General features: G+C 39.7%; 1 protein-coding gene across 1 annotated transcript in view; it reads right to left on the reverse strand.

Moving 5' to 3' along the window:
• CHP1 (calcineurin like EF-hand protein 1) overlaps positions 1 to 21,397 on the reverse strand; it is a gene marked incomplete at its 3' end in the record, with an annotated part of 36,621 nt that overhangs the window by 1,702 nt on the left and 13,522 nt on the right. Inside the window, exons 3-5 of the mRNA XM_079700442.1 lie at positions 15,862 to 15,942; positions 11,688 to 11,815; positions 2,903 to 2,964 (exon numbers count right to left, since the gene is read on the reverse strand). Of these exons, the coding sequence (XP_079556568.1) occupies positions 2,903 to 2,964; positions 11,688 to 11,815; positions 15,862 to 15,942 (271 nt within the window). The remainder of the gene's footprint in view (positions 1 to 2,902; positions 2,965 to 11,687; positions 11,816 to 15,861; positions 15,943 to 21,397) is intronic.

Here is a 21,397-nt window from a genome sequence, read left to right on the forward strand (position 1 = left end):
AAGTTTATTAGCAAATGGAAATTTTATTATTACTATTTTTTTAATGCATGGTGAGGTTTTTTGTATATACCCTTTATCAGTTTAAGAAAGCTCCCGTCTCTATTTTTCTAAGACTTTAAAAAAAAATCATGAATTGGTGGGGGTGATAAATTGGGAGATTGGGATTGACATATACACACTACTATGTATAAAACAGATAACTAATAAGGACCTACTGTACAGCACAGGGAACTCTAGTCAATACTCCGTGATGACCTATACGGGAAAAGAGTCTAAAAAAGAGTGGGCCTATGTGTATGTATAACTGATTCACTTTGCTGTACAGCAGAAACTACAACATTGTAAATCAACTGTACTCCAATAAAAATTTTAAAATTAAAAAAAAAAAAAGTCGGGCTTCCCTGGTGGTGCAGTGGTTGAGAGTCCGCCTGCTGATGCAGGGGACACGGGTTCATGCCCCAGTCCGGGAAGATCCCACATGTTGCGGAGCGGCTGGGCCCGTGAGCCACAGCCGCTGAGCCTGCGTGTCTGGAGCCTGTGCTCCGCAACGGGAGAGGCCACAACAGTGAGAGGCCCCGCGTACTGCCAAAAAAAAAAAAAAAAAAAAAAGTCAACATTGCTACCTTAAAAAAAATCATGAGTGGAAGATGAATTTTATTAAAATTCTATGGAAAAGACCATTCAACTTTTCTTCTTTAATCTGCTAACGTGGAGAAATACTATTGATTGGTTTTCTAATTTGAATTCTTGGAATTCCTGGTATAAAGCCACCTTGGCTATAATATAGTATCCTTTTTATATTGTTGGATTCGACGTATTAATATTTTGTTTTGGATTTTTATATCTATGTGAGTGAAGGAGACTGCGCTGTAATTTTCTTCCTACAGTCTTTACAAGGTTTTCATGTCCAAGTTATGCTGGCCTCATAAAATGAGTCTAGCAACTATCTTTACTGAAGCATAATTGATATACAGTAAAATGTACGCATTTAAAATGTACAATCTGATAAGTTCTGACATATGTTCACACTTGTAAAACCATCACCTCGATCAAGATAATAAACATATCCATCACCCCCAAAAGTTCAACCAGAAATTTTATTTTCTTATCTTATCCTATCTTATCTTATTCTGTGCCTCACAGCGTGTGGAAGGGATCTTAGTTCCCCAACCAGGGATTGAACCTGAGCCTCCTACAGTGGAAGAGCAGAATCTTAACCACTGGACCACCAGGGAAGTCCCAAGAACAAACTTTTTAATACCAACTGAATAATTAAGAACTACATATTACCAAATGTTTTAGAAATGGCAGTGTCTAGAAAAGTAAACTTTGGTAAAATGTTCAAATCCTCTTCTTGCTAGGGTAAAATTAGTTCTCTGACACCTCAACAACCCTTGAGCACATTTGTCCTAAAGTCATTTCAGGCCTGAGGAACACCCTAGTCACTGACTGGCACTCTGGCCATATGATCTCCTCCCCACTCCCTGCCACAGGCTTTTTTATCCTAATAATAGAAAACAAATCAACCTTCCACTCCAAAAAATATCTTTCTGGCAGCTAGATTTGGGCCAGAGGATAAAAACATGCAACTATAGGGCTTCCCTGGTGGCGCAGTGCTTAAGAATCTGCCTGACAATGCAGGGGACACAGGTTCCAGCCCTGGTCCGGGAAGATCCCACATCCTGCGGAGCAGCTGAGTCCCGTGTGCCACAACTACTGAAGCCCGAGCACCTAGAGCCCGTGCTCCGCAACAAGAGAAGCCACCGCAGTGAGAAGCCCACGCACCGCAACGAAGAGTAGCCCCCGCTCGCCGCAACTAGAGAAAGCCCGCGTACAGCAACAAAGACCCAACACAGCCAAAACTAAATAAATAAATTTATTTAAAAAAAAAAAAAAAGAAAGAAAGATGTCCCCAATTCAAAAGCAAAGGACACTATCATTGACCTGCAGACTGTTTTGGTTTTTACTCAGACACAGAAATGTAGGAGTACCCTGGGTTGGTCCTTAACCTCAACTTAGAAGACTTCTCAAGGCAATGAGTTCAGACTTACTTCAGGGTGAGTAGAAACCACTTTACTTTTTAGTTTTATCTTGAAATAGGGAAATCTCCCCATGGAAATTCCTGAATGTGTTAGCCCCTAGGGTCCTCAAGATTCATAAATATTTTTTAAAATACCTTTAATTAATTAATTAATTAACTTATTTATTTATTTATTTATTGCCACACCGCGCAGCATGCAGGATCTTAGTTCCCTGATGAGGAATCGAACCTGTGTCCCTGCAGTGGAAGCGTGGATTCTTAACTACTGGACCACCAGAAGCCCCTCAAGATTCATAAATATTAAAAAAAGAAAAGAAAAAAGGAGAATTTTCTCCCCACCTAAGCTTGTATTTAGGGAAAGGGGAGCGGGGAGAAAGAGAACGGCAATGCTAATAGGATGAAATGCCAGTCACTGCTATTAGAACAGGGAATTATCTAGGGGGAGCAACAAAGGCGAGTGAGTAGTGGCTCAGCTACACTGTCCCAGCAGCAGTTCCTTGACTCTTACATCAGGCCTAAGGACATACGTAACAGCAGCATTTACTTTCGTGTCATCAGAATTACCAATAAGCTGACAATAAATGAACTATCTGATCTAAATCATCTCACATATTTTAGTGCCAGTCTGCACTTAAATGACATTTAGTTAGCTTTTAAATAGTGGAGACATCTGTGAGAACTCAAGGAGCCATTTCAAGTTTCCCCAGGTCATCTGCTCTGCTTTATATCTAGGACAGGACTCTGCATACAGCAGGTGTTAAATAAATGCTTACTCAAGGAAAGAACAATTCCTGTCCACAAGAATAAGCCGGCAGGGCCCAAACACAAGTTATTCGTGTGCATGGGAACTCTCCCACATACCTGTAACAGCTCATCACGGGAGATCTTGTCATCTTTATCCAAGTCATACAGTCGAAAAGCAACTGGTAGGAAAAAACAAGAATTTAGTGGAAATTCAATAGTGTTTTGCCCCTTCTCAAGGAACTAAATATATAAAGGACACCTAACAGAAAACTGACAATGAATTAATAGTTTTTCCAAGAGCAAGTGCAATTACTTGTACAGCTTTTAAAGACATTGTAACATTTAAGAAACTGGGATGCATCTCATAATTGATGGCATCCTAGCTTGGATGAAGTATGGCCCTTTATTGCACAAATCAATAACGTAATAAGTAGAATGTCCTTTTTCTTAACTTAGAATGTTTAAAAAAAAATCCAAAACCCGTAAGTGGCTCTGTCAGTTAGGCCATCTCACACAGCCCAAGTCTACCGTGCACCGCACTCAGGGGGAGCCAACAATAGGAGCCACAGAGGCAACCAAACAGCTGACTACACAAAGTATTACTCTGGAAAAATGACCACTTCAGCAAATTCACGTCAAATTTCAAATAATCCTCAACTACTTGGGAATCCTGAAGGTAAAGAACTTCAGTGTCAAACAAATGCCAAGAATTTGATAATGTCCTGGCCTTCTCATGCTTCTCCCTCTTTAACAATAGGTAAGTCTTTTAGAAACTAGGATATCTGAGAGAATTCAGAAGAGCAAAAATCATTCAGACAGTGCCATTTTCCTGAAGGGCCACCAAGTGAAAAGTATGGTAACACTGGATGACTTTTTGGCACTGTGACAAATCACACTGAGGAAGTAACTACCTTATAATTATAGCTGAATATACTGTAGTTTTGAATCATTTCAAGTATGCCACTAAGATTTTTGGTTTTCAGTAGGTACTGCCAATATTAAAAGGCCCAAATCCAGCTTCAGAGTTATTAAGATATACAGATTTAGATCTGGTCCTTGGAACCCACAGGCTAGTAGAGGAAAGCAACACACACTATGCACTTTAATACAGTCCAAGTGCTATCATACATATGAAATACCAGGGAACAAAGCATATAGCAGATGTGCCTTTCTGGTTCAAGCAACATTTGAACAAGGTCTTGAAAGACAAACAGAAATCTGATGAAGGGTGGCATTCCAGGCAGAGCTAATACTAGGTACAAGGGCAAGAGAACATGGATGAATATATAAAAGTTTAAACATTACTCCTTGCCTCCACCGAAAGAAAAAAAAGGGGGGGCATGCTGAGTCCACTAAAAGTCTAAGAAAAACTTTTAGAAAAATCTAATTTACTTTTCGTAAGGCACAATATTAAAATTCTGGAAGGGGGAGTCACTAGGAGAGACGTTCTCTGATGTTTGTCTGTTTTCTTTAATTTGGTTAGTTGAGTAACTAACTTTATCAAATTTGAGACTGTATATGCTTAGGAAGTTTGGATTCCAAGGGGAAGGAGACAAGGATCATAAGTGTTCCTAAAGGAATGTGTGTTTAATATATTCCCAATTTGAAAAAGAATAGGTATATGTATATGTATAAGTGAATCACTCTGCTGTACACCTGTACACTAACACAACATTGTAAATCAACTATAGTCCAATATAAAATAAAAATAAAACAGATGAATGGAAAAAAATATATATATTCCCCAAACTAAACACACACACACACACACTCTTCTGCATATGCTGTCATCTTTCTAAAATACCATAAAATGTGTTATTTACTAAAGATTTTGCGATGGAAATCTGTTTGCTATATAACCCATAAACATCTGTTTCTGAATTTCTTAATTGGGGGGTAACTGTAATAAACACTTACATCCCTTTCTGCCAAAGTATTTACAGAAAGCTGAAAAGCTAATTTTTGAAACCTAACTGCAATGGACTGAAAGTTTGTGTCTCCCCCAGAATTCCTATGTTGGAACCATAACTTATTCACAATGTGCTATTAGGAGGTGGAATCTTTGGGAAGTATTTAGGGTTAGATTAGGTCATGAGGGTGAGGCCCTCATGATGCCCTTATAAAAAGAGGCGACAGGAGATCTCTTTATCCTTCTCTCTTTCTGTTTCCACCTCCCTCCCCACGTGAGAATACAGCAAGAAGACTTTGAACCAGAAGGGGGGCCCCCACCAAGAACCCAACTACTTTGGCACCCTGATCTCAGAGTCCAGTCTCCAGAACTGTGAGAAATGTCTGCTTAAGTCACCCAGTCTATGGTATCCTGTTATAGCAGCCTGAGCAGACTAAGACACCAGCAGAGGGGTAACCAGAGCGATCACACGATAGGATCTTTTAGAAAAAACTACAGCAACAGTGGTTATTTCTGAACTGACGTGGATTCCTGTCACTCAGCTCTGGTCCTGAACCAGCAGAACCAGCATTTTCCCCGAGATAATGAATGGTCAAATGCCAAATGACTGAGCCATTCTGTTAGCTTCTCTCTCTTTCCTCTCCTCCTCTCCCTTTCCCCCCATCCTTAATCCAGGAGACTTGGACTCGCCTGTCTCCAGAGCTGTGATCTCTCAGCTCCAGTCCCAGGGCCTTAAATGCCATCTAATGTTGATGACTCCCAAATGTGCATCTCCAGCTTGGACACCTCCTCTGAGCTCCTGATGTTGACAGCAGAGCAATACAGTACAGTGGTTAAGGCTCTAACTCTGGGCTTCCCTGGTGGCGCAGTGGTTGAGAGTCCGCCTGCCGATGCAGGGGACACAGGTTCGTGCCCCGGTCTGGGAAGATCCCACATGCCGTGGAGCGGCTGGGCCCGTGAGCCATGGCCGCTGAGCCTGCGTGTCCGGAGCCTGTGCTCCGCAACGGGAGAGGCCACAACAGTGAGAGGCCCGCACACCGCAAAAAAAAAAAAAAAAAAAAAAAAGACTCTAACTCTGCCTAGTCCTGCCTGACCGCTTACTAGCTATGTCTACGTGAGCAAGTTACTTAATCTCTCTGTGTCTCAGTTGCCCAAGAGGTGCAAAATAAGAGTAACAGAATCCACCTCATAGGGTTGTGAGGACTGAATGAGTTAGTACACAAAAGGCACTTTAAACAGTGCCTGGCACACAGGAAGAGCTCAATCAGTGTCATCTACCCACCGTCACCTCTCTGCCCTCCTCTCCTACCACTCACTCCTTTCTTGATAATGCTTCTTTGTTCTCTGAACACCAAGCACTCATTTCTACCCAAGGACCTTTACACCAGTTGTCCCCTCTGCCTGGAGTGCTCTTCTGCTATTCTTGGCATGGTTGGCTCATTCTTAGGGTTTCAACTCCTCAGAGAGGTTTCCCTGACCACTCATTCTAAAGCAGTGACACCCTCCCCCATCGCTTTCTCATCTTACCTATTCATTTCCTTCACAGAACGTGCCACGATCATAAATCCTGTTTATTCGTTTGTCTTTTTCCATATAGTCTATCTCCCTTATTACATTGTAAGATCTCTGAAAGCAAAGACCTTATCTGATTTATGCACCATTGTATCCTAGGCCTAAAACAGTGCCTGGCATACAGGAGTTGCTCAAACATTTGCTTAATGAAAGACCAAATGAATGATCTCAGTCAAACCTTTACATTTTAATCACGGTTACTTCTTAAAAAAAAAAACAACACTATAGTGAAATAAACATAAAATTTAAGTGTACAGTTGAGTACTTTCACACTGTTGTGTAACCATTACCACCATCCATCTCCAGAACTTCTTCATCTTCCCCAGTTGAAATTTTGACCCATTAATAACTCCCCATTTCCCCCTGCCTCTAGGCCCTGGCAACTTTCTATGAATTTGACTACTCTAGGAACCTCATAGAGGAGGAATCAAATAATATTCACCCTTTTGTGTCTGGCTTATTGTTATTTAGCATAAGTAAATTTTTCTATGTTGTAGCATGTGACAGAATTTCCTTTTTTAAGGCCGAATAATATTTCATTGTATGTATATACCACATTTTGTGTATCCATTCATGTTGACGGACACTTGGGTTGCTCCCACCTTTTGGCTGTTGTGAATAATGCTGCTCAGTTTCTTCTTGGCTACTCTCGCAAAGTCCACATCACCAATATTCCTTATCGTCCAGATAAAGTATCTTCATGCAGACTCATTTCCCACATTACTCATTATGTGTTATAAAAAACTTAAACTATTTAAGAGGACAATTAGAACATCAAAAAGGAAGCTTACCATGCCCTGGAGCATTCTAAGATGGGTTGTACCTTCCACATCAGACTTTATAACCTCACTGACCTGAAGAGGAGAACAATAAGGGAACCATTCCTGGGAGACAAACAGAGAGTAGTACTATGTGTGCTTGAGCCTGTGCCTACATAGGTACAGTTCAGCCTTGCTGATTGTCCTTGACATTCTTTCACTGTGGTATAAAAAAGAAATAGGACAAAGCATGCTCTCAGAGTCCCTGAAGAGACTATTCTCTGAGGAAGATGGACTATAAACAAATTTGCCTTAGTGGTCTAGGTGTACGATGTTCAGTTGCTCTCAGTCTACAACAAGAAGCGCCGTCTTGCTGCTTCCACAGCTCTGTGGGAAATTCAGAGAAAACCAAAATACAGACAGAGAAAAAGACATCCAGGACTCCTCTGTAGCTCTGGTTTCACTGGTCTACTTACATGAATGTGATCCTAACATATAGGATGCAACAGAATTCTAATTCATGTTCAGCTTCCTATAAAAGTTGATCTGAAAGCCAAGACTAAAGTAATGGTAAAAACCATGCATAACTTGCACAGCACTTACTATTCTATCTCACCCTAAAGTCTGCCATTTCGGTGGCATTCAGGCCTTCTTCCTTCCTAAAAGAAGCTCATCCATGGCTTCAGGGGGCATTCTGTCTCTCTGTCTCTGTCTTTCTTTCCCCACTATCAGATATGAATAGGGAAGCACATAGCCCAGCTGCCACTGAAAGCCACCATGTGACCATGAGGAGCCACGCCTTTGGATGAAACAGACCCGAAGGATGGCAGAGCAGAGCAATAGGAAAAACCTGGGTCCTTGACAACACAATCAACCCTGACGCTTGCCCCACCTCACTCGTAAAGTGAGGTAATACATCTCCTTACTGTTGAAGTCAGCTGAGTCAGCTGAAGGCATCCTCACTGATACTCTAAGTAACTACCAAATCCCCTAATGCTACCTGGAATATTTTCTTTAGGGTCAATGTGTATTAATGAATTTGCTTATCCATTCACTCATTGATGAACACTTGGGTTACTTTCTTGTTTTAGCTATTGTGAATAATGCCACCGTGAACATGAGTGTACAAATATCTCCTCAAGACTTTGCATATACCCTTCACCCCAGCCTCTCCTGATGGTAGCATCTTGCATAACTATAATACACCATGAAAACCAGGAAACTGACAGTGGTACAATCCACAGAGTTTATTTAGATTTCACCATGTGTGTATGTGCATGTGTGTGTAGTTCTATGCAATTTTATCACCTATGTAGTTTCATGTAACCACCACCACATTCAAGATACAGAGCTGCTCCATAGCCACAGGGCTCCAATGTCACATCCTGTTATTTAGTGTATAATAAACACCTTTATTACTGTATCACAAAGTTGTTTTGACATTTTGTTTATTGTATTTCAATATAATTGGTTTCCTTTATAATCCTATGTATTTCATTTTATGCATTCACAAACATTCCGAGATGGGGTCGACAGGATTCACCAGACTGCCAAGGGAATTCGTGACTTGAAAAAAGTAGAGCCCAGGCTGTAGAGGGAATTCAGGTAACAGGTCTGTGTTATACCTGATAACCTTTAAAGCCTCCTCTAATCCTGGATTAGAAAAGCAAGCATAGTTTCGTAGAGCACAGAATGTTGTCTTTTTTATAAATTTATTTATTTATTTTTGGCTGCCTTGGGTCTTCGTTGCTGCGCACAGGCTTTCTCTAGTTGTGGCGAGCAGGGGCTACTCTTCATTGCAGTGTGCGGCCTCTAGGCACGTGGGCTCAGTAGTTGTGGCACACAGGCTTAGTTGCTCTGCGGCATGTGGGATCTTCCCAGACCAGGGCTCAAACCCGTGTCCTCTGCATTAGCAGGCGTATTCTTAACCACTGCGCCACCAGGGAAGTCCCTAGCACACAATGTTTCTTAACTGTCTTCTTAACCAACTCACTGGATTCACAGATGCTCCCCCTCCCCTCTGCAAATCGTTCTAGCTGATATGGCAGCACACTGCATAGTTGTAACCAATGGGCAACTCTGGAGTGTCTACTCCACCTGCTGAGTTGTATGCTTACCGAGAATCAGGTGTGTCAACTGTCCTAGAACTGTGCTATTTGTACTTTTCATAAAACTACATAATTTTATAGGAAGTGAAACGTGTGAAAAGAAAGTTGTTTTTTTTGTTTTTTGGGGGTTTTTTTTGCGGTACGCGGGCCTCTCACTGTTGTGGCCTCTCCCGTTGCGGAGCACAGGCTCCGGACGCGCAGGCTCAGCGGCCATGGCTCACGGGCCCAGCCTCTCCGTGGCATGTGGGATCTTCCCGGACCGGGGCACGAACCCACGTCCCCTGCATTGGCAGGTGGACTCTCAGCCACTGAGCCACCAGAGAAGCCCAGAAAGTTATTTTTTAAATGAATATTAGATTGACTGCTTTTGAAAGACTCAATATTAAGGCACTGAAGAAAAAAAACCCCACCAAACTGTTGCTAAAGTATGTGTGGCAGGACAACTGCAAAAGATCAAGGAAAAAATGTTAACAGCAGGAAGATTCTATTCTCAGAATGCTTTATAAGTACCCTTAAGTTCTCTTTCCACTGAAAAGAAACTGCAACTAGAAACCTTAGACTATACATTATAGATGTGTTCTACACAAAAACGTCACACACCTCCCATCAGCAGAACTTTACCAAAACAAAACAAAACAAAACAAAACAACTCTTGGTCCTACATCTAAAGACTGGCCAGTGAATGTGTTTTTAAATAATATAAGGTAAATTAAAATGTTAAGCCATGTATCCTTTTCTATGATTCTATGCTTTAGCTGACTTTTTCAATTACTGATCAACTCCTGGTCTGACAACATTTTAAATGAGAAAATTTCTACTACATTAATGCCAGCATCAGGCAAACATGTAATAAATATATACTAAAACTCATAAGACATTAAGACACAAGGGTTTGTCTCAAACAGTATTTAGTCTTGAAAGAAGAAAGTGAAATTCACTAATAAACATAAAGTATCCAATAAATTTGAGAACAATTCATTAGAATTCTGTTTTCTTTTATATTTAGTTTTCTTTGCACTTAAATTTTCCACTCTTCATTAAGGTATATGATATTGTGGTAAAGAAAAGCAGTGTTTTATTATTTTGGTTCAAAAATCTTCCCTGTCTTATACAACAAAACTTATTTTAGTACTTCTCAAACTCTTTACCTGAAATACTAACAGAGTGAACTCACACTCCTATAAGCAAGGGAGATCTGGGGATATGGCCCAAGCGCTACAAATTAAAAGTTTATGTTTCATGTACTATCTTTCAAATGTATGTAAATTTGGCATTATATTCTATAGTTTATCTATATTGGTTTCAATATTAAGAAAGCTTTTAATTTTTCTTTAAATCGTTCAGTAAAAACTTGATGGGCATAAATTAATTAATTAAAAAAAAAAAACAAAAAACTTGATGGGCCCCATTTATTCTGTGGCTTCATAGACTTCACTGTGCACCCAAGCAAGAGAAGCTCAGGCTCAATCAATTCAATACAATTTCTTTTCTTTTCTTTTTTTTTTTTTTGGCTGCGCCACATGGAATACAGAATCTTAGTTCCCCGACCAGGGATCGAACCCATGCCCCCTGCAGTGGAAACGCAGAGTCTTAACCACTGGACCACCAGGGAAATCCCCAGTTCAATACAATTTCAGTTTCAACTTGTGTTGAATGAAAAGAGAAATTTAATTTTAATTTCTTGTAAAAGTATTGTAAGGGATTAGGCAATATCATACATGAACCAACAAAGGGCAGAGGGAAATCTAACAAGTATCCAAGGAAAGGCGGCAAGAGGCATGGGGACAAAAATTAAGTCTTGCACTAACCTAGCTGTCCACCCCTACTTAAGTCACATCCCAGTATCTATCAAATTCTAAGGTGAGATGGGTCTTTCTCACTGTTGTCACTCTAGCACTTATCACAGTGCCTGGCACACAGGATATATTAGCAGCTAACTCTTATTGCCTTCAAACTTTCCTGTTTGAAACCCCTTAATACTTTATTTTACAGAAAAGGAAACTGAGGCCCAAAGATTTTAAGTAACTTGCCCAAAGACACAGGGCCAAAAAGTGGCAGAGCTGGGATTCAAATCCAGCCAGTTGGGACTTCCCTGGTGGCGCAGTGGTTAAGAATCCACCTGCCAATGCACGGGACACGGGTTCGATCCCTGGTCTGGGAAGATCCCACACGCTGTGGAGCAACTAAGCCTGTGCGCCACAGCTACTGAGCCTGTGCTCTAGAGCCCGTGTGCCACAACTACTGCAGCCTGCGCACCTAGAGCCCGTGTTCCACAACAAGAGAAGCCACCGCAATGAAAAGCCCGCGCACCGCAACGAAGAGTAGCCCCTGCTCGCCGCAACTAGAGAAAGCCTGTGCATGGCAATGAAGACCCAACGCAGCCAAAAATAAATAGATTAATTAAATTAAATCAAATCCAGCCAGTTTAGCTCCAGGGTCTGAGCTCTTAACCACTATGTTTGAATAAATGCTTGTTCAGTGAATGAATGAGTAAATAAATGATTTGTGAGAAATGAAAAGCAAATATTTTAAGCCAGAAGACTTTATCTCCTTACAGTGCAGTTTGTTGCTTCGGCTGTTGAGTGGTTCTGGTCCATTCACATCTTTGCTCTTTTCATTATCCTCAATGGGTCGGAAATGAGCCAAGGTCCTCATGAATCCGCGGAAGTTTACCTGGTCCTCTCTGATCAGGAAAGATAACAAAAAGAACATCTTGTCAGTGAAGGCAAGGTGATTATTTCTTTTCTTTTTTTTTTTTTTTGGCGGTACGCGGGCCTCCCACTGCCATGGCCTCTCCTGTTGCAGAGCACAGGCTCCGGACGTGCAGGCCCAGTGGCCATGGCCCACAGGCCCAGCCGCTCTGTGGCACGTGGGATCCTCCCAGACCGGGGCACAAACCCGCGTCCCCTGCATCGGCAGGCAGACCCCCAACCACTGCGCCACCAGGGAAGCCCGATTATTTCTTATGAATTCAATACATTAACAGGTTTAGTTAGAGTGGCCTGAAAGTCCATTTAATGAGGTCTCTTTCCATACGCATGGTATTTTAGGGCTCATAAAATATCTTCAGTTAAGTCTTGCCACAAGCCTGTGAGGTTTTATTCTTACTTTACAAATTATTAACCAGACTTAGAGAGGTAACAGGACTTACCAGAGTCAGTTACCTATAGAATTTACTTCTCTTTTCCCAAAGAGGATTTTAAGTAGCAGCAGGGCTGTTCTATCAGACAAGCCAGAACTTGAACTCACTGGCTTCAGACTCTGCAGCAAACAGCAAGTTAGGTCATTTCAACCCAGTGTCTCCCTAACCACCTCTCATGTCTCCCCTGCAGTCACATGTACGTAGTGATATTTTAACGTTAAGGCATATTATGTAAAAGCTCCCTTTGAAATAAAGTTTATTTAGTTATAGAAGCAATAAACACAGTTATGGAAATTTGATAAAAAGAAAAGAGAAAAATACTACTTCTAGTTCTACCAATCAATCACAATCATTGTTAATATATCTCCCAGTAATTTTTCTATGTTTTTTGGATAATTGTGAACATACTGCATAATTTTGTAGCTTGCTTTTTTTAAACTTTTAGGTATGTCTACGATCAGTATAAACACTTTGAAACATTTTAACCATCTGCATAATAATTGTGTGGCTGTATCATGATTTTATTATTCCCTCATAATTGGATAGATATTTTCCTCATAATGTTTTGAAAGACCTCTTTGTGTATAAAGCTTTTTGGGTACTTAAGATGAGAGAAAATCTTTTTATCACACCACAGGCTAATCAGTAACCCTATAAGAAATAATTCTAAAACTTGAATGAATAAAGAATGTTTTTAATATTAAGAAAGAATGTCCCATGTGACATAGTTATTTATCTAAGACAGTCATGGAAAGAACAGGTTGCCTGGTTCCTGTGGCTACTTAAAAATACATCTGAGTCTTTGCCCCCATTGAATAGATGTGGTATGTCGGGTCTCCTAAGTGCCAGCCAACACAGAGATCAGAGACCTTTTAAAGGTAGAGTTCAAAGGCTAGCTTGTGAGCCACTTGTACTCAAAGGAATGACCTTTCATTCTTTAAGGTAGCTATACTGCTAATGGAGCATTATCTCTAAAAAATTCGAGTAAGAGCTAAGGAATCAAGGAATGTGTAATAAGATCTGAGTCACATGCTAGAACAAACAGATAAATGAGTACATATATTATCGGCATGTCTCTGAGTAAAAGGGAACTAAATACCAATGTCCTACTTTCAAATCTCATTCTTTAAAAACAAATTGAACCTAAATATGACCAGAGAAAAACAAAAAACCCAGAAGCCAAATATCTGTATCTGATTGAGCAAGAAGCAGAGGTGCAGCGTGCTAAGAGCCGAGTAGTGTAGTCCAGCGCCATCCTCAGCCTCCTCATATATACCTCAAGTACATCAGCACACATTGTGTCCTTAGCAAGAAAGAGATCAGTGAAAAGGATGACAGACAACACTGTAGTCACAGCAAAGGTGGTCTGGCCTTTATAAAACAGCTTTCCACAAGCTGCTTCTTCAAATAATCAATGGTGACTAAGGAACGCTAAAAAAAAAGCTGGCAAAATGACTCTACGGGGTTTACTTTTCATTGCAAAAGGTTTGGATACAAAACAGCAGTGAAAGTTATCTCTGAACAGTTCTCTGCAAGGGCTAAAAAAAGGAAGTGAAAAAAGGCAAGAATTCAGCACTAAAACCACACCTGAAACAAACAGGGCATTTCAGGGAGAGAAAAAAAAAAATCAGGAAATGAGGAAGTGTAAGTGATTACTCATGGTCAACATGAATCTGAAAAGGGCAGGTCTCAGTCTGATTGAGTCTTATCTTCACATGAACTGGCTGCTAGTCTTCCCCTTTGACTGTCACTCAAATTTACTGAGTGACCGTCTTCTCAACTTGCAAATTCCTTTGCTCTTAATTCAGAGTTCTAAAATTTCCTCTCCACGCATTTTATCTGATGGTGTACTCACTGACACTTAGTCTCATTATTAAGAACTGGCAAACATATAACATTTTAAAGTCCTCTGGGTCATATAAACAAGTCACAAGGAACCAGGAAGACATTGTTAAAGAGATTACTTAAAACAAGATTATATGATAAGCTTTATTCAGGAAAAGGTACCTAATTGAATCATTAAATATTGACTCAGCACTTTGAAGGCAGTGTATTAGGTTAGTGAAGCATATCAAAAGCCTAGTTTTACATTACACAAACCTAAATCTGTTTGAGAAAGTGTGTGTGTGGTAGGGGAACATATCCATAGTCGATGTCATAAAAGAAAAGTAAAGTAATGTTCTGGATTAAAGGAGGCTAAAGAGATATGACAACTGAGCCAGACTGGGAGCCTATACTGGAGGAAGGGGACATGCTAGAAAGATTGTTGGATAAACTGATAAAATTGGAATATCCGTAATATATTAGAATACAATAGGTAATGAGGGAAATAGATGAAGGTGGTCAAAGGGTACAAACCTCTAGTTATAAGATGAATACATTCTGGGGGTGAAATGTACAGCAAAGTGACTATAGTTAACAACACTGAATTGTATCTTTGAAAGTTGCTAACGAGAGGTAAAAGTTCTCATCACAAGAAAAAAGTAACTAAAAAATAAAAAAGAGAAAAAAAAGAAAAAAGTAACTATGTGAGGTGATGAATGTGTTAATTAATATTATTGTGCTATCATTTTTCAATATATACATATATAAAATCACTATGTTGTACACCTTAAACTTATACAATGTTATATGTCAGTCACATCTCAATAAAGCTGGAAAAAAAGAATACATAATATTTCATATTAATATTATTACAGCACTTGATAGGTTGCTAAGTATAAATTACACACTAGATTTCAAAGACTTAATATGAAAAATATACAATATAATAATAATTTAAAAATATTGATAACATTGAATATTTTGGATATATCGGGTTAAATAAAATATATATTGCCAAAGTTAATTTAACTTGCTTATCCAAAATTAATTTAACGTGTTTATTTTTACTTTTTAAATGTGACTACTAGAAAATCTGTAGTAATTATGTATGGCCTGAATGATGTGGCCTGAATGATGTTTTTTTTGTTTTGTTTGTTTTGTTTTGTTTTGCGGTACATGGGCCTCTCACTGTTGTGGCCTCTCCCGTTGTGGAGCACAGGCTCCGGACGCGCAGGCTCAGTGGCCATGGCTCACGAGCCCAGTCGCTCTGTGGCATGTGGGATCTTCCAGGACCGGGGCACAAACCCGCGTCCCCTGCATCGGCAGGCGGACTCTCAACCACTGCGCCACCAGGGAAGCCCGTGAATGATGTTTTTATTAGCTAGGACTGAGACAGAGAGCATACACAAATGAGGCAAAATGTTAACAATACAACAGATGCTTCTGGGTAAAAGACATACAGGTGTTCCTCATACTGTTTGCAAATTTTGCAACTTTACTGTAAATTTGAAATTATTTCCAAATAAAAGTTTTAAAAATGTTTAGTTTTACATCAAAGATAAACAGAGATTAAAGACAACTTCGAAGATGGGCTAATAGACCTATCTGAAGTTTAAAACAAGGATGAGGGTAGAGATATTTTAGATATGATTGAGTTAGAGAGCCCTAATGTAATCAGGAGGATCATGGTCTGAGATGACCCAACCGATAGCAACATTCCAGATTAGCCTCAGAAAGGAAGCCCAATAAATGCAGGGACTCACCCCTCTGGAAAGAAGGCATTGATGATCCGGTCCCCCAGTGGGTTGATGGCAAGTTCTGGAATCCGCTGAAAGTCTTCCCGGCTGCCAAGAGAATCACCTTGGGTTAGAGACCATTGGCCCTTAGCAGGAACTCCTTCAGTCATGCTAGAGTACAACCTAGCAAGGATATTACCTCCTGGAATTTACTTCCGTGGCAAATTATACCAAATAACTGCAAAGAATAGCACTTTAATAGCTGCCAAGTGTTTCTTGCACCAACTCTGGAGTGGAAGAAACCAGGTTTGACTATGCCGCATTCTAGTGAATTCAGCACAAGGTTATGTCAGTAAACCAACTGACAAACAAATACTAAGCTATCCCTGTAAATGATTCCTTGAACATTACTATTTTGTACTTAGTAAGTTTGGAGAATGGAGAGCAACTGCAAAGTATCAAACACTGCAGAGCTTGAATATGGGAGGAAAAATTCAGAGGGTGCTCCGTACCCTTGATAAGAAGACATACAGCACTTATGAAATGCAAGGAATTCTTAGGTGATATTTACATCTAAGTAGAGAATAAAACATGACAGGGACTTCCCTGGTGATCCAGTGGTTAAGATTCCACGCCCCCAATGCAGGGGGCCTGGGTTTAATCCCTGGTCAGGGAACTAGATCCCGTATGCCACAACTAAAAGATCCCACATGCTGCAGCTAAAGATCCCATGTGCCACAACTAAGGTCTGGTGCAGCTAAAAAAAAAAAAGCATAAAATGTGACAACTAACTGCCTGGCCTTTTCTCCATTGCCTTCTACAGACTAGAAGTATTTAACCACAGAATATGGCAAGAGCAGTCATCCTCTCAGAACTTGAAGTCTGTTGAAATGAATATTGTTAGTTATCATTCACTGTATATACATTATGTGCCATTCTAACTCTGTTTATATGCTTCATCTCATTTCTTTATGTCACCACTTTATCTATACCCTTTTAGAGCCGAGGAAATTGATTTTTTTTTTTTTTTTTTGGCCGTGCCATGTGGCATGTGAGATCTTAGTTCCCTGACCAGGGATTGAACCCATGCCCCCTGCAATGGGAGCACAGTGTCTTAACCACTGGACTGCCAGGGAAGACCCAGAGTAGAGGATATTGAGAGTCAGTGAGATAAAGTAACTCGTCCAGTGCTACAGAGGCAAAAAGTGGCAGAACTGCAATTTAAATCTAAGTCTGTAAGTCAAAGCACATGTTCTTTTTCCTAAAAAAACACACTTCTTTCCCATAGTACATAAACTTTTTGAAAGAAAGGGACTCTCCCAAAAAACATTCAGTAACTGCTGTTTTTTTTTTTTTTTTTGCAGTACGCGGGCCTCTCACTGTTGTGGCCTCTCCCGCTGCAGAGCACAGACTCTGGACGCGCAGGCTCAGCGGCCATGGCTCACAGGCCCAGCCGCTCCGTGGCATGTGGGATCCTCCCAGACTGGGGCACGAACCCACGTCCCCTGTATTGGCAGGCAGACTCTCAACCACTGCGCCACCACGGAAGCCCAGTAACTGTTTTTTTAAAAAATTCTTTGGTTGATATTCTGTGCCAAAAAAATAAAGCTACCTACAACAAAGACACTATATGTACAAAATATCAATGTCATAAAGGACAGAGAAAGGCAGAGGGTTGTTCTAGATCAAGGAGGACTTAAGAGACATAAAACTGAACTCAACGCATGATCCTAGACTAGGAAAAAAACTGTTATGAAGGACAATACTGAGCCAATAGGTAAAAATGGAATATGTACCATATAAAATATGGAATATTATATAATAGTACTGTATCAAAATGCTAAATTTCTTGATTTTGATATGTGAATGTCCTTGTTATAGGGAATACACACTGAAGTATGTGGCAAAATGTTAACAAGTGGGCTTTCCTGGTGGCGCAGTGGTTGGGAGTCCGCCTGCTAATGCAGGGGACATGGGTTCGTGCCCCAGTCCGGGAAGATCCCACATGCCACGGAGCGGCTGGGCCCGTGAGCCATGGCCGCTGGGCCTGGGTGTCCAGAGCCTGTGCTCCACAACGGGAGAGGCCACAGCAGTGAGAGGCCCGCGTACTGCAAAAAAAAAAAAAAAAAAAAATGTTAACAAGTGGTAAATGTGGGTATCAAGTATATGAAGTTCTTTGCATTATTCTTGCAACTTTTCTGTAAGTTTGAAATTATTTCCAGATAAAAAGGGGGAAAAAGGAATACAAACTCAAAAGGTGATTCCTGCCTTCAAGACGTTTACTAACAGAAGAGATAAAACTTATTCCTTCACCCTCTTTGCACTAGAAGCTAATGGAATGTTCGTATTTTACCCAGGAGCCTTCAACTCTCTGGTCCTCTCGTGGTTTAACATTTACAGGGTGCTTAATTAATTCAACAAGCTCATCTCCACCACATCTGGTCATTTTCTACACAGGTAGAAAATGACCCAGGGGACTAAGCACAAAGTTCTGGTAAAATAACTCCAGATTCTAATCTTCTTTCATCATTTAGGGTAATAATTTTTATATCAGTTAATGAATTAGAAGAAGCCATTCATAAGATAACTAGGTTGCTTAAAATGATGAAAGAAAGAAAATTACTGAGGTCCTGATTATTTAATTCCACAAACATGTACTAAGCTCTTATTATATAATGTGTTCTATAATACAAAGTCTACATTATCAACACAATGTAGTTCCTCTTATTTGACAGAGGTTAAGAAACAATAATTACTCCCTTTTAAATGAAGATTAAGGCTGATTTGAATTGCAAGGCCACATACCTCAGTTTAATGTCTAATGAGCGTAAGTAATTTTAGCTGCAAAAAGATACAGTTTAAATACCAGGCCTAGTATCACGTGCTGAGTCCACAACCTAGCCTAACCCCTTGGGTCTCAATGAAGAATCTAGTCGTGGACTTCCAATGTCAATAAGGACCTAAACCTTGTCTTATGACAATTTTAAACTTTACTCTTAGAATTTAGATTGTATATAAAATGGGGTCTACAAGATCAAGGGGAATACAGTTGAAAATATAAATATAAAGATGAAAGAGTATAAAAAATAGTTTATAAACTGTCAAACAATATACAGTTTATTATTGTTGGTTGTTCTATAGTGGAATGGAGATCATCTGGACAGTATCTCTAAAACTCAGCTTCTCAAATTTGTCTGCCAACACAAATCTAATGGAGAAAAAGAAATACTCCAAGCAGCTCACATACCACAAGTGTTATAATTCATTCAAAATGCAAATTTTTGTGTGCTCATTAAAAAACATACCAATATTATATTCTATCTCATAGTATACCTAGGAAAATCTTCCTTGAGGATTAAGACATTATTACTGGTAGTAGGCAAATCTAAGAGCAGAACCATGTATAATGGCATTTTTTTATGGCCAAAATATTCACAATGAAGAATTGTTTTCCAGATATGTACAAGCACAGAGATGCTCTGGGAAACCAGTTTTAGAGACCTCAGTAACCAGAAATGCCAGCCCTCTACACTGATCTTCACTGTGCAAGTTCTTTCTCTTATACAGAGATATAGCCTCACAGTTAACTTCTTATATTTTAAGGACTCAGGGTAGATGCTTAGATAACTTATACATAATGAGGACATTAAAGTCTGCTAGTTGGACATACCTGTGGGAACACACATTCAATTAAGAAAACAGCTTTCTGGGGACTTCCCTGGTGGCACAGTGGATAAAACTCCACGCTCCCAATGCAGGGGGCCCGGGTTCGATGCCTGGTCAGGGAACTAGATCCTACACGCATGCTGCAACTAAGAGTTTGCATGCCACAACTAAGGAGGCCACCTGCTGCAACTAAGGAGGCCTGGAGCCGCAACTGGGATCTGGTGCAACCAAATAAATAAAATAATTAATTAATTAAAAAAAAGAAGTTTTCCACATTTTAGTATAATAGAGATAAATCATTTACTACTTGTATTTATTATGTAATTATTTATATTTATTAACATTGAAATGATAATAATTTCCATTATCTAAAACATTTAATATTTTAAATTAAATTGATAAAAATGATTTTTTTTGTCTTGGTAATACAATTTTTTTTCAGGTTTGCCAGGTGAGGGAAGTAGCAGTTAGAAAAACTAATTAAAGGAACTCTTAAAGAATGGGTCAGCTGCCCACTGTTGCCAGGACCCATCCCAAGAATATAAAACCATTTGTCCCCAGGATAAAAATGGAGAACTGCTATGGAAAGAAACTGAAAGATCCACCTGGGCAGGGTTTCGGCCAAGTGTGGGAGGCTGGCTCCCCAGGAACACAGTCCTTTTATTTTGGGAAGAGAGTTGCAAATTTGTCCCCTTGCTCCCTGACCGTATGCCCTAAAGTGAGGTCTAGCAACTTACTGGCCCTGCTCAGAGTATAGAGGGCTTGAAGTCAGTCCTTCCATCCAGGCAAAGACCTGTGGAGAAAGCAACCACAAACAAGCCCATGCCAGTTTTCTACAGTAATCCATCCACACTTTTTCATAAATATGAATGGACAACCAACACTTACCGGCATTTTGGGAAAATCAATAACATAAAAAAGTAGGATCAAGATGAATAGAGATAATCATAATTCAGGGAACAAAAAGGAGTTCTGAAAGATTCTAGTAAGTAACGCAATAGATATTTGATAAGTTCTTGCATCTGTAAAACAAAAATAAGCTACTATGATAGAGCAGAGGTCAGAGAATGAGACAGTTTCTTGGAAATTAAAAATGTGACTGTAGACAAGTTCATCAAAAGGTCTGCAAAATAAATTCAAGGATATCTGTCAAAAAGCAATGGAAAAAAATCAGAAAATATGAGAGAAAATTGAGTCATGGTGGTCCAATAGCCAATCAACAGAAATGCCATGAAAATCAATAAAGAAATAAGAGGGGGAGGAAGTAAAGAAATAGCAGAAGAAAAGTTTCCAGCTAAAGGACATATTTTTAACTTTTTTTTTGGCCATGCTGCATAGCATGTGGGATCTTAGTTTCCCAACCAGGGATTGAACTCTCGTTCCCTGCATGGGAAGAGTGGAGTCTTAACCACTGGACTGCCAGGGACATCCCTAAAGGATGTATTTTTAGATTGAGAAGGTTCACCTGATACTGAGCAATGAATAATGAAAAATAACCTACAAAAAGGTACAACTTTGTGAAATTTCAGAACATTAGGAGGAGATATTTGAAGGTTTCAGAGAGGAAAAAAAAAAGATTATCTACTAAAAGAATGAGAATTAGACTGGCATTGTGGTTCTGTGAAACTCCATTCTGGAATGACTGATACCATTGTGTACAAAGCAAGTGCTTATCCAGGATATTGAAATCATCTGCCCTCTTGGATAAAGTCAAAGAATAAAATGAGTCTCAAAAGCACTTAGTTTTTAAGCAGATAAATGGCTACCATTCAGGAAACAATCTCTTAGAATTTATAAGTAATCTTATTTATTTATTTGCTTATTTATTTATTATTAATTTTTTTTTTGGCTGCACCTTGAGGCTTTTGGGATCTTAGTTCCCCAACCAGGGAGTGAA

Source organism: Hyperoodon ampullatus, assembly GCF_949752795.1.
Source record: "Hyperoodon ampullatus genome assembly, chromosome: 3".
Taxonomy (NCBI): domain Eukaryota; kingdom Metazoa; phylum Chordata; class Mammalia; order Artiodactyla; family Ziphiidae; genus Hyperoodon; species Hyperoodon ampullatus.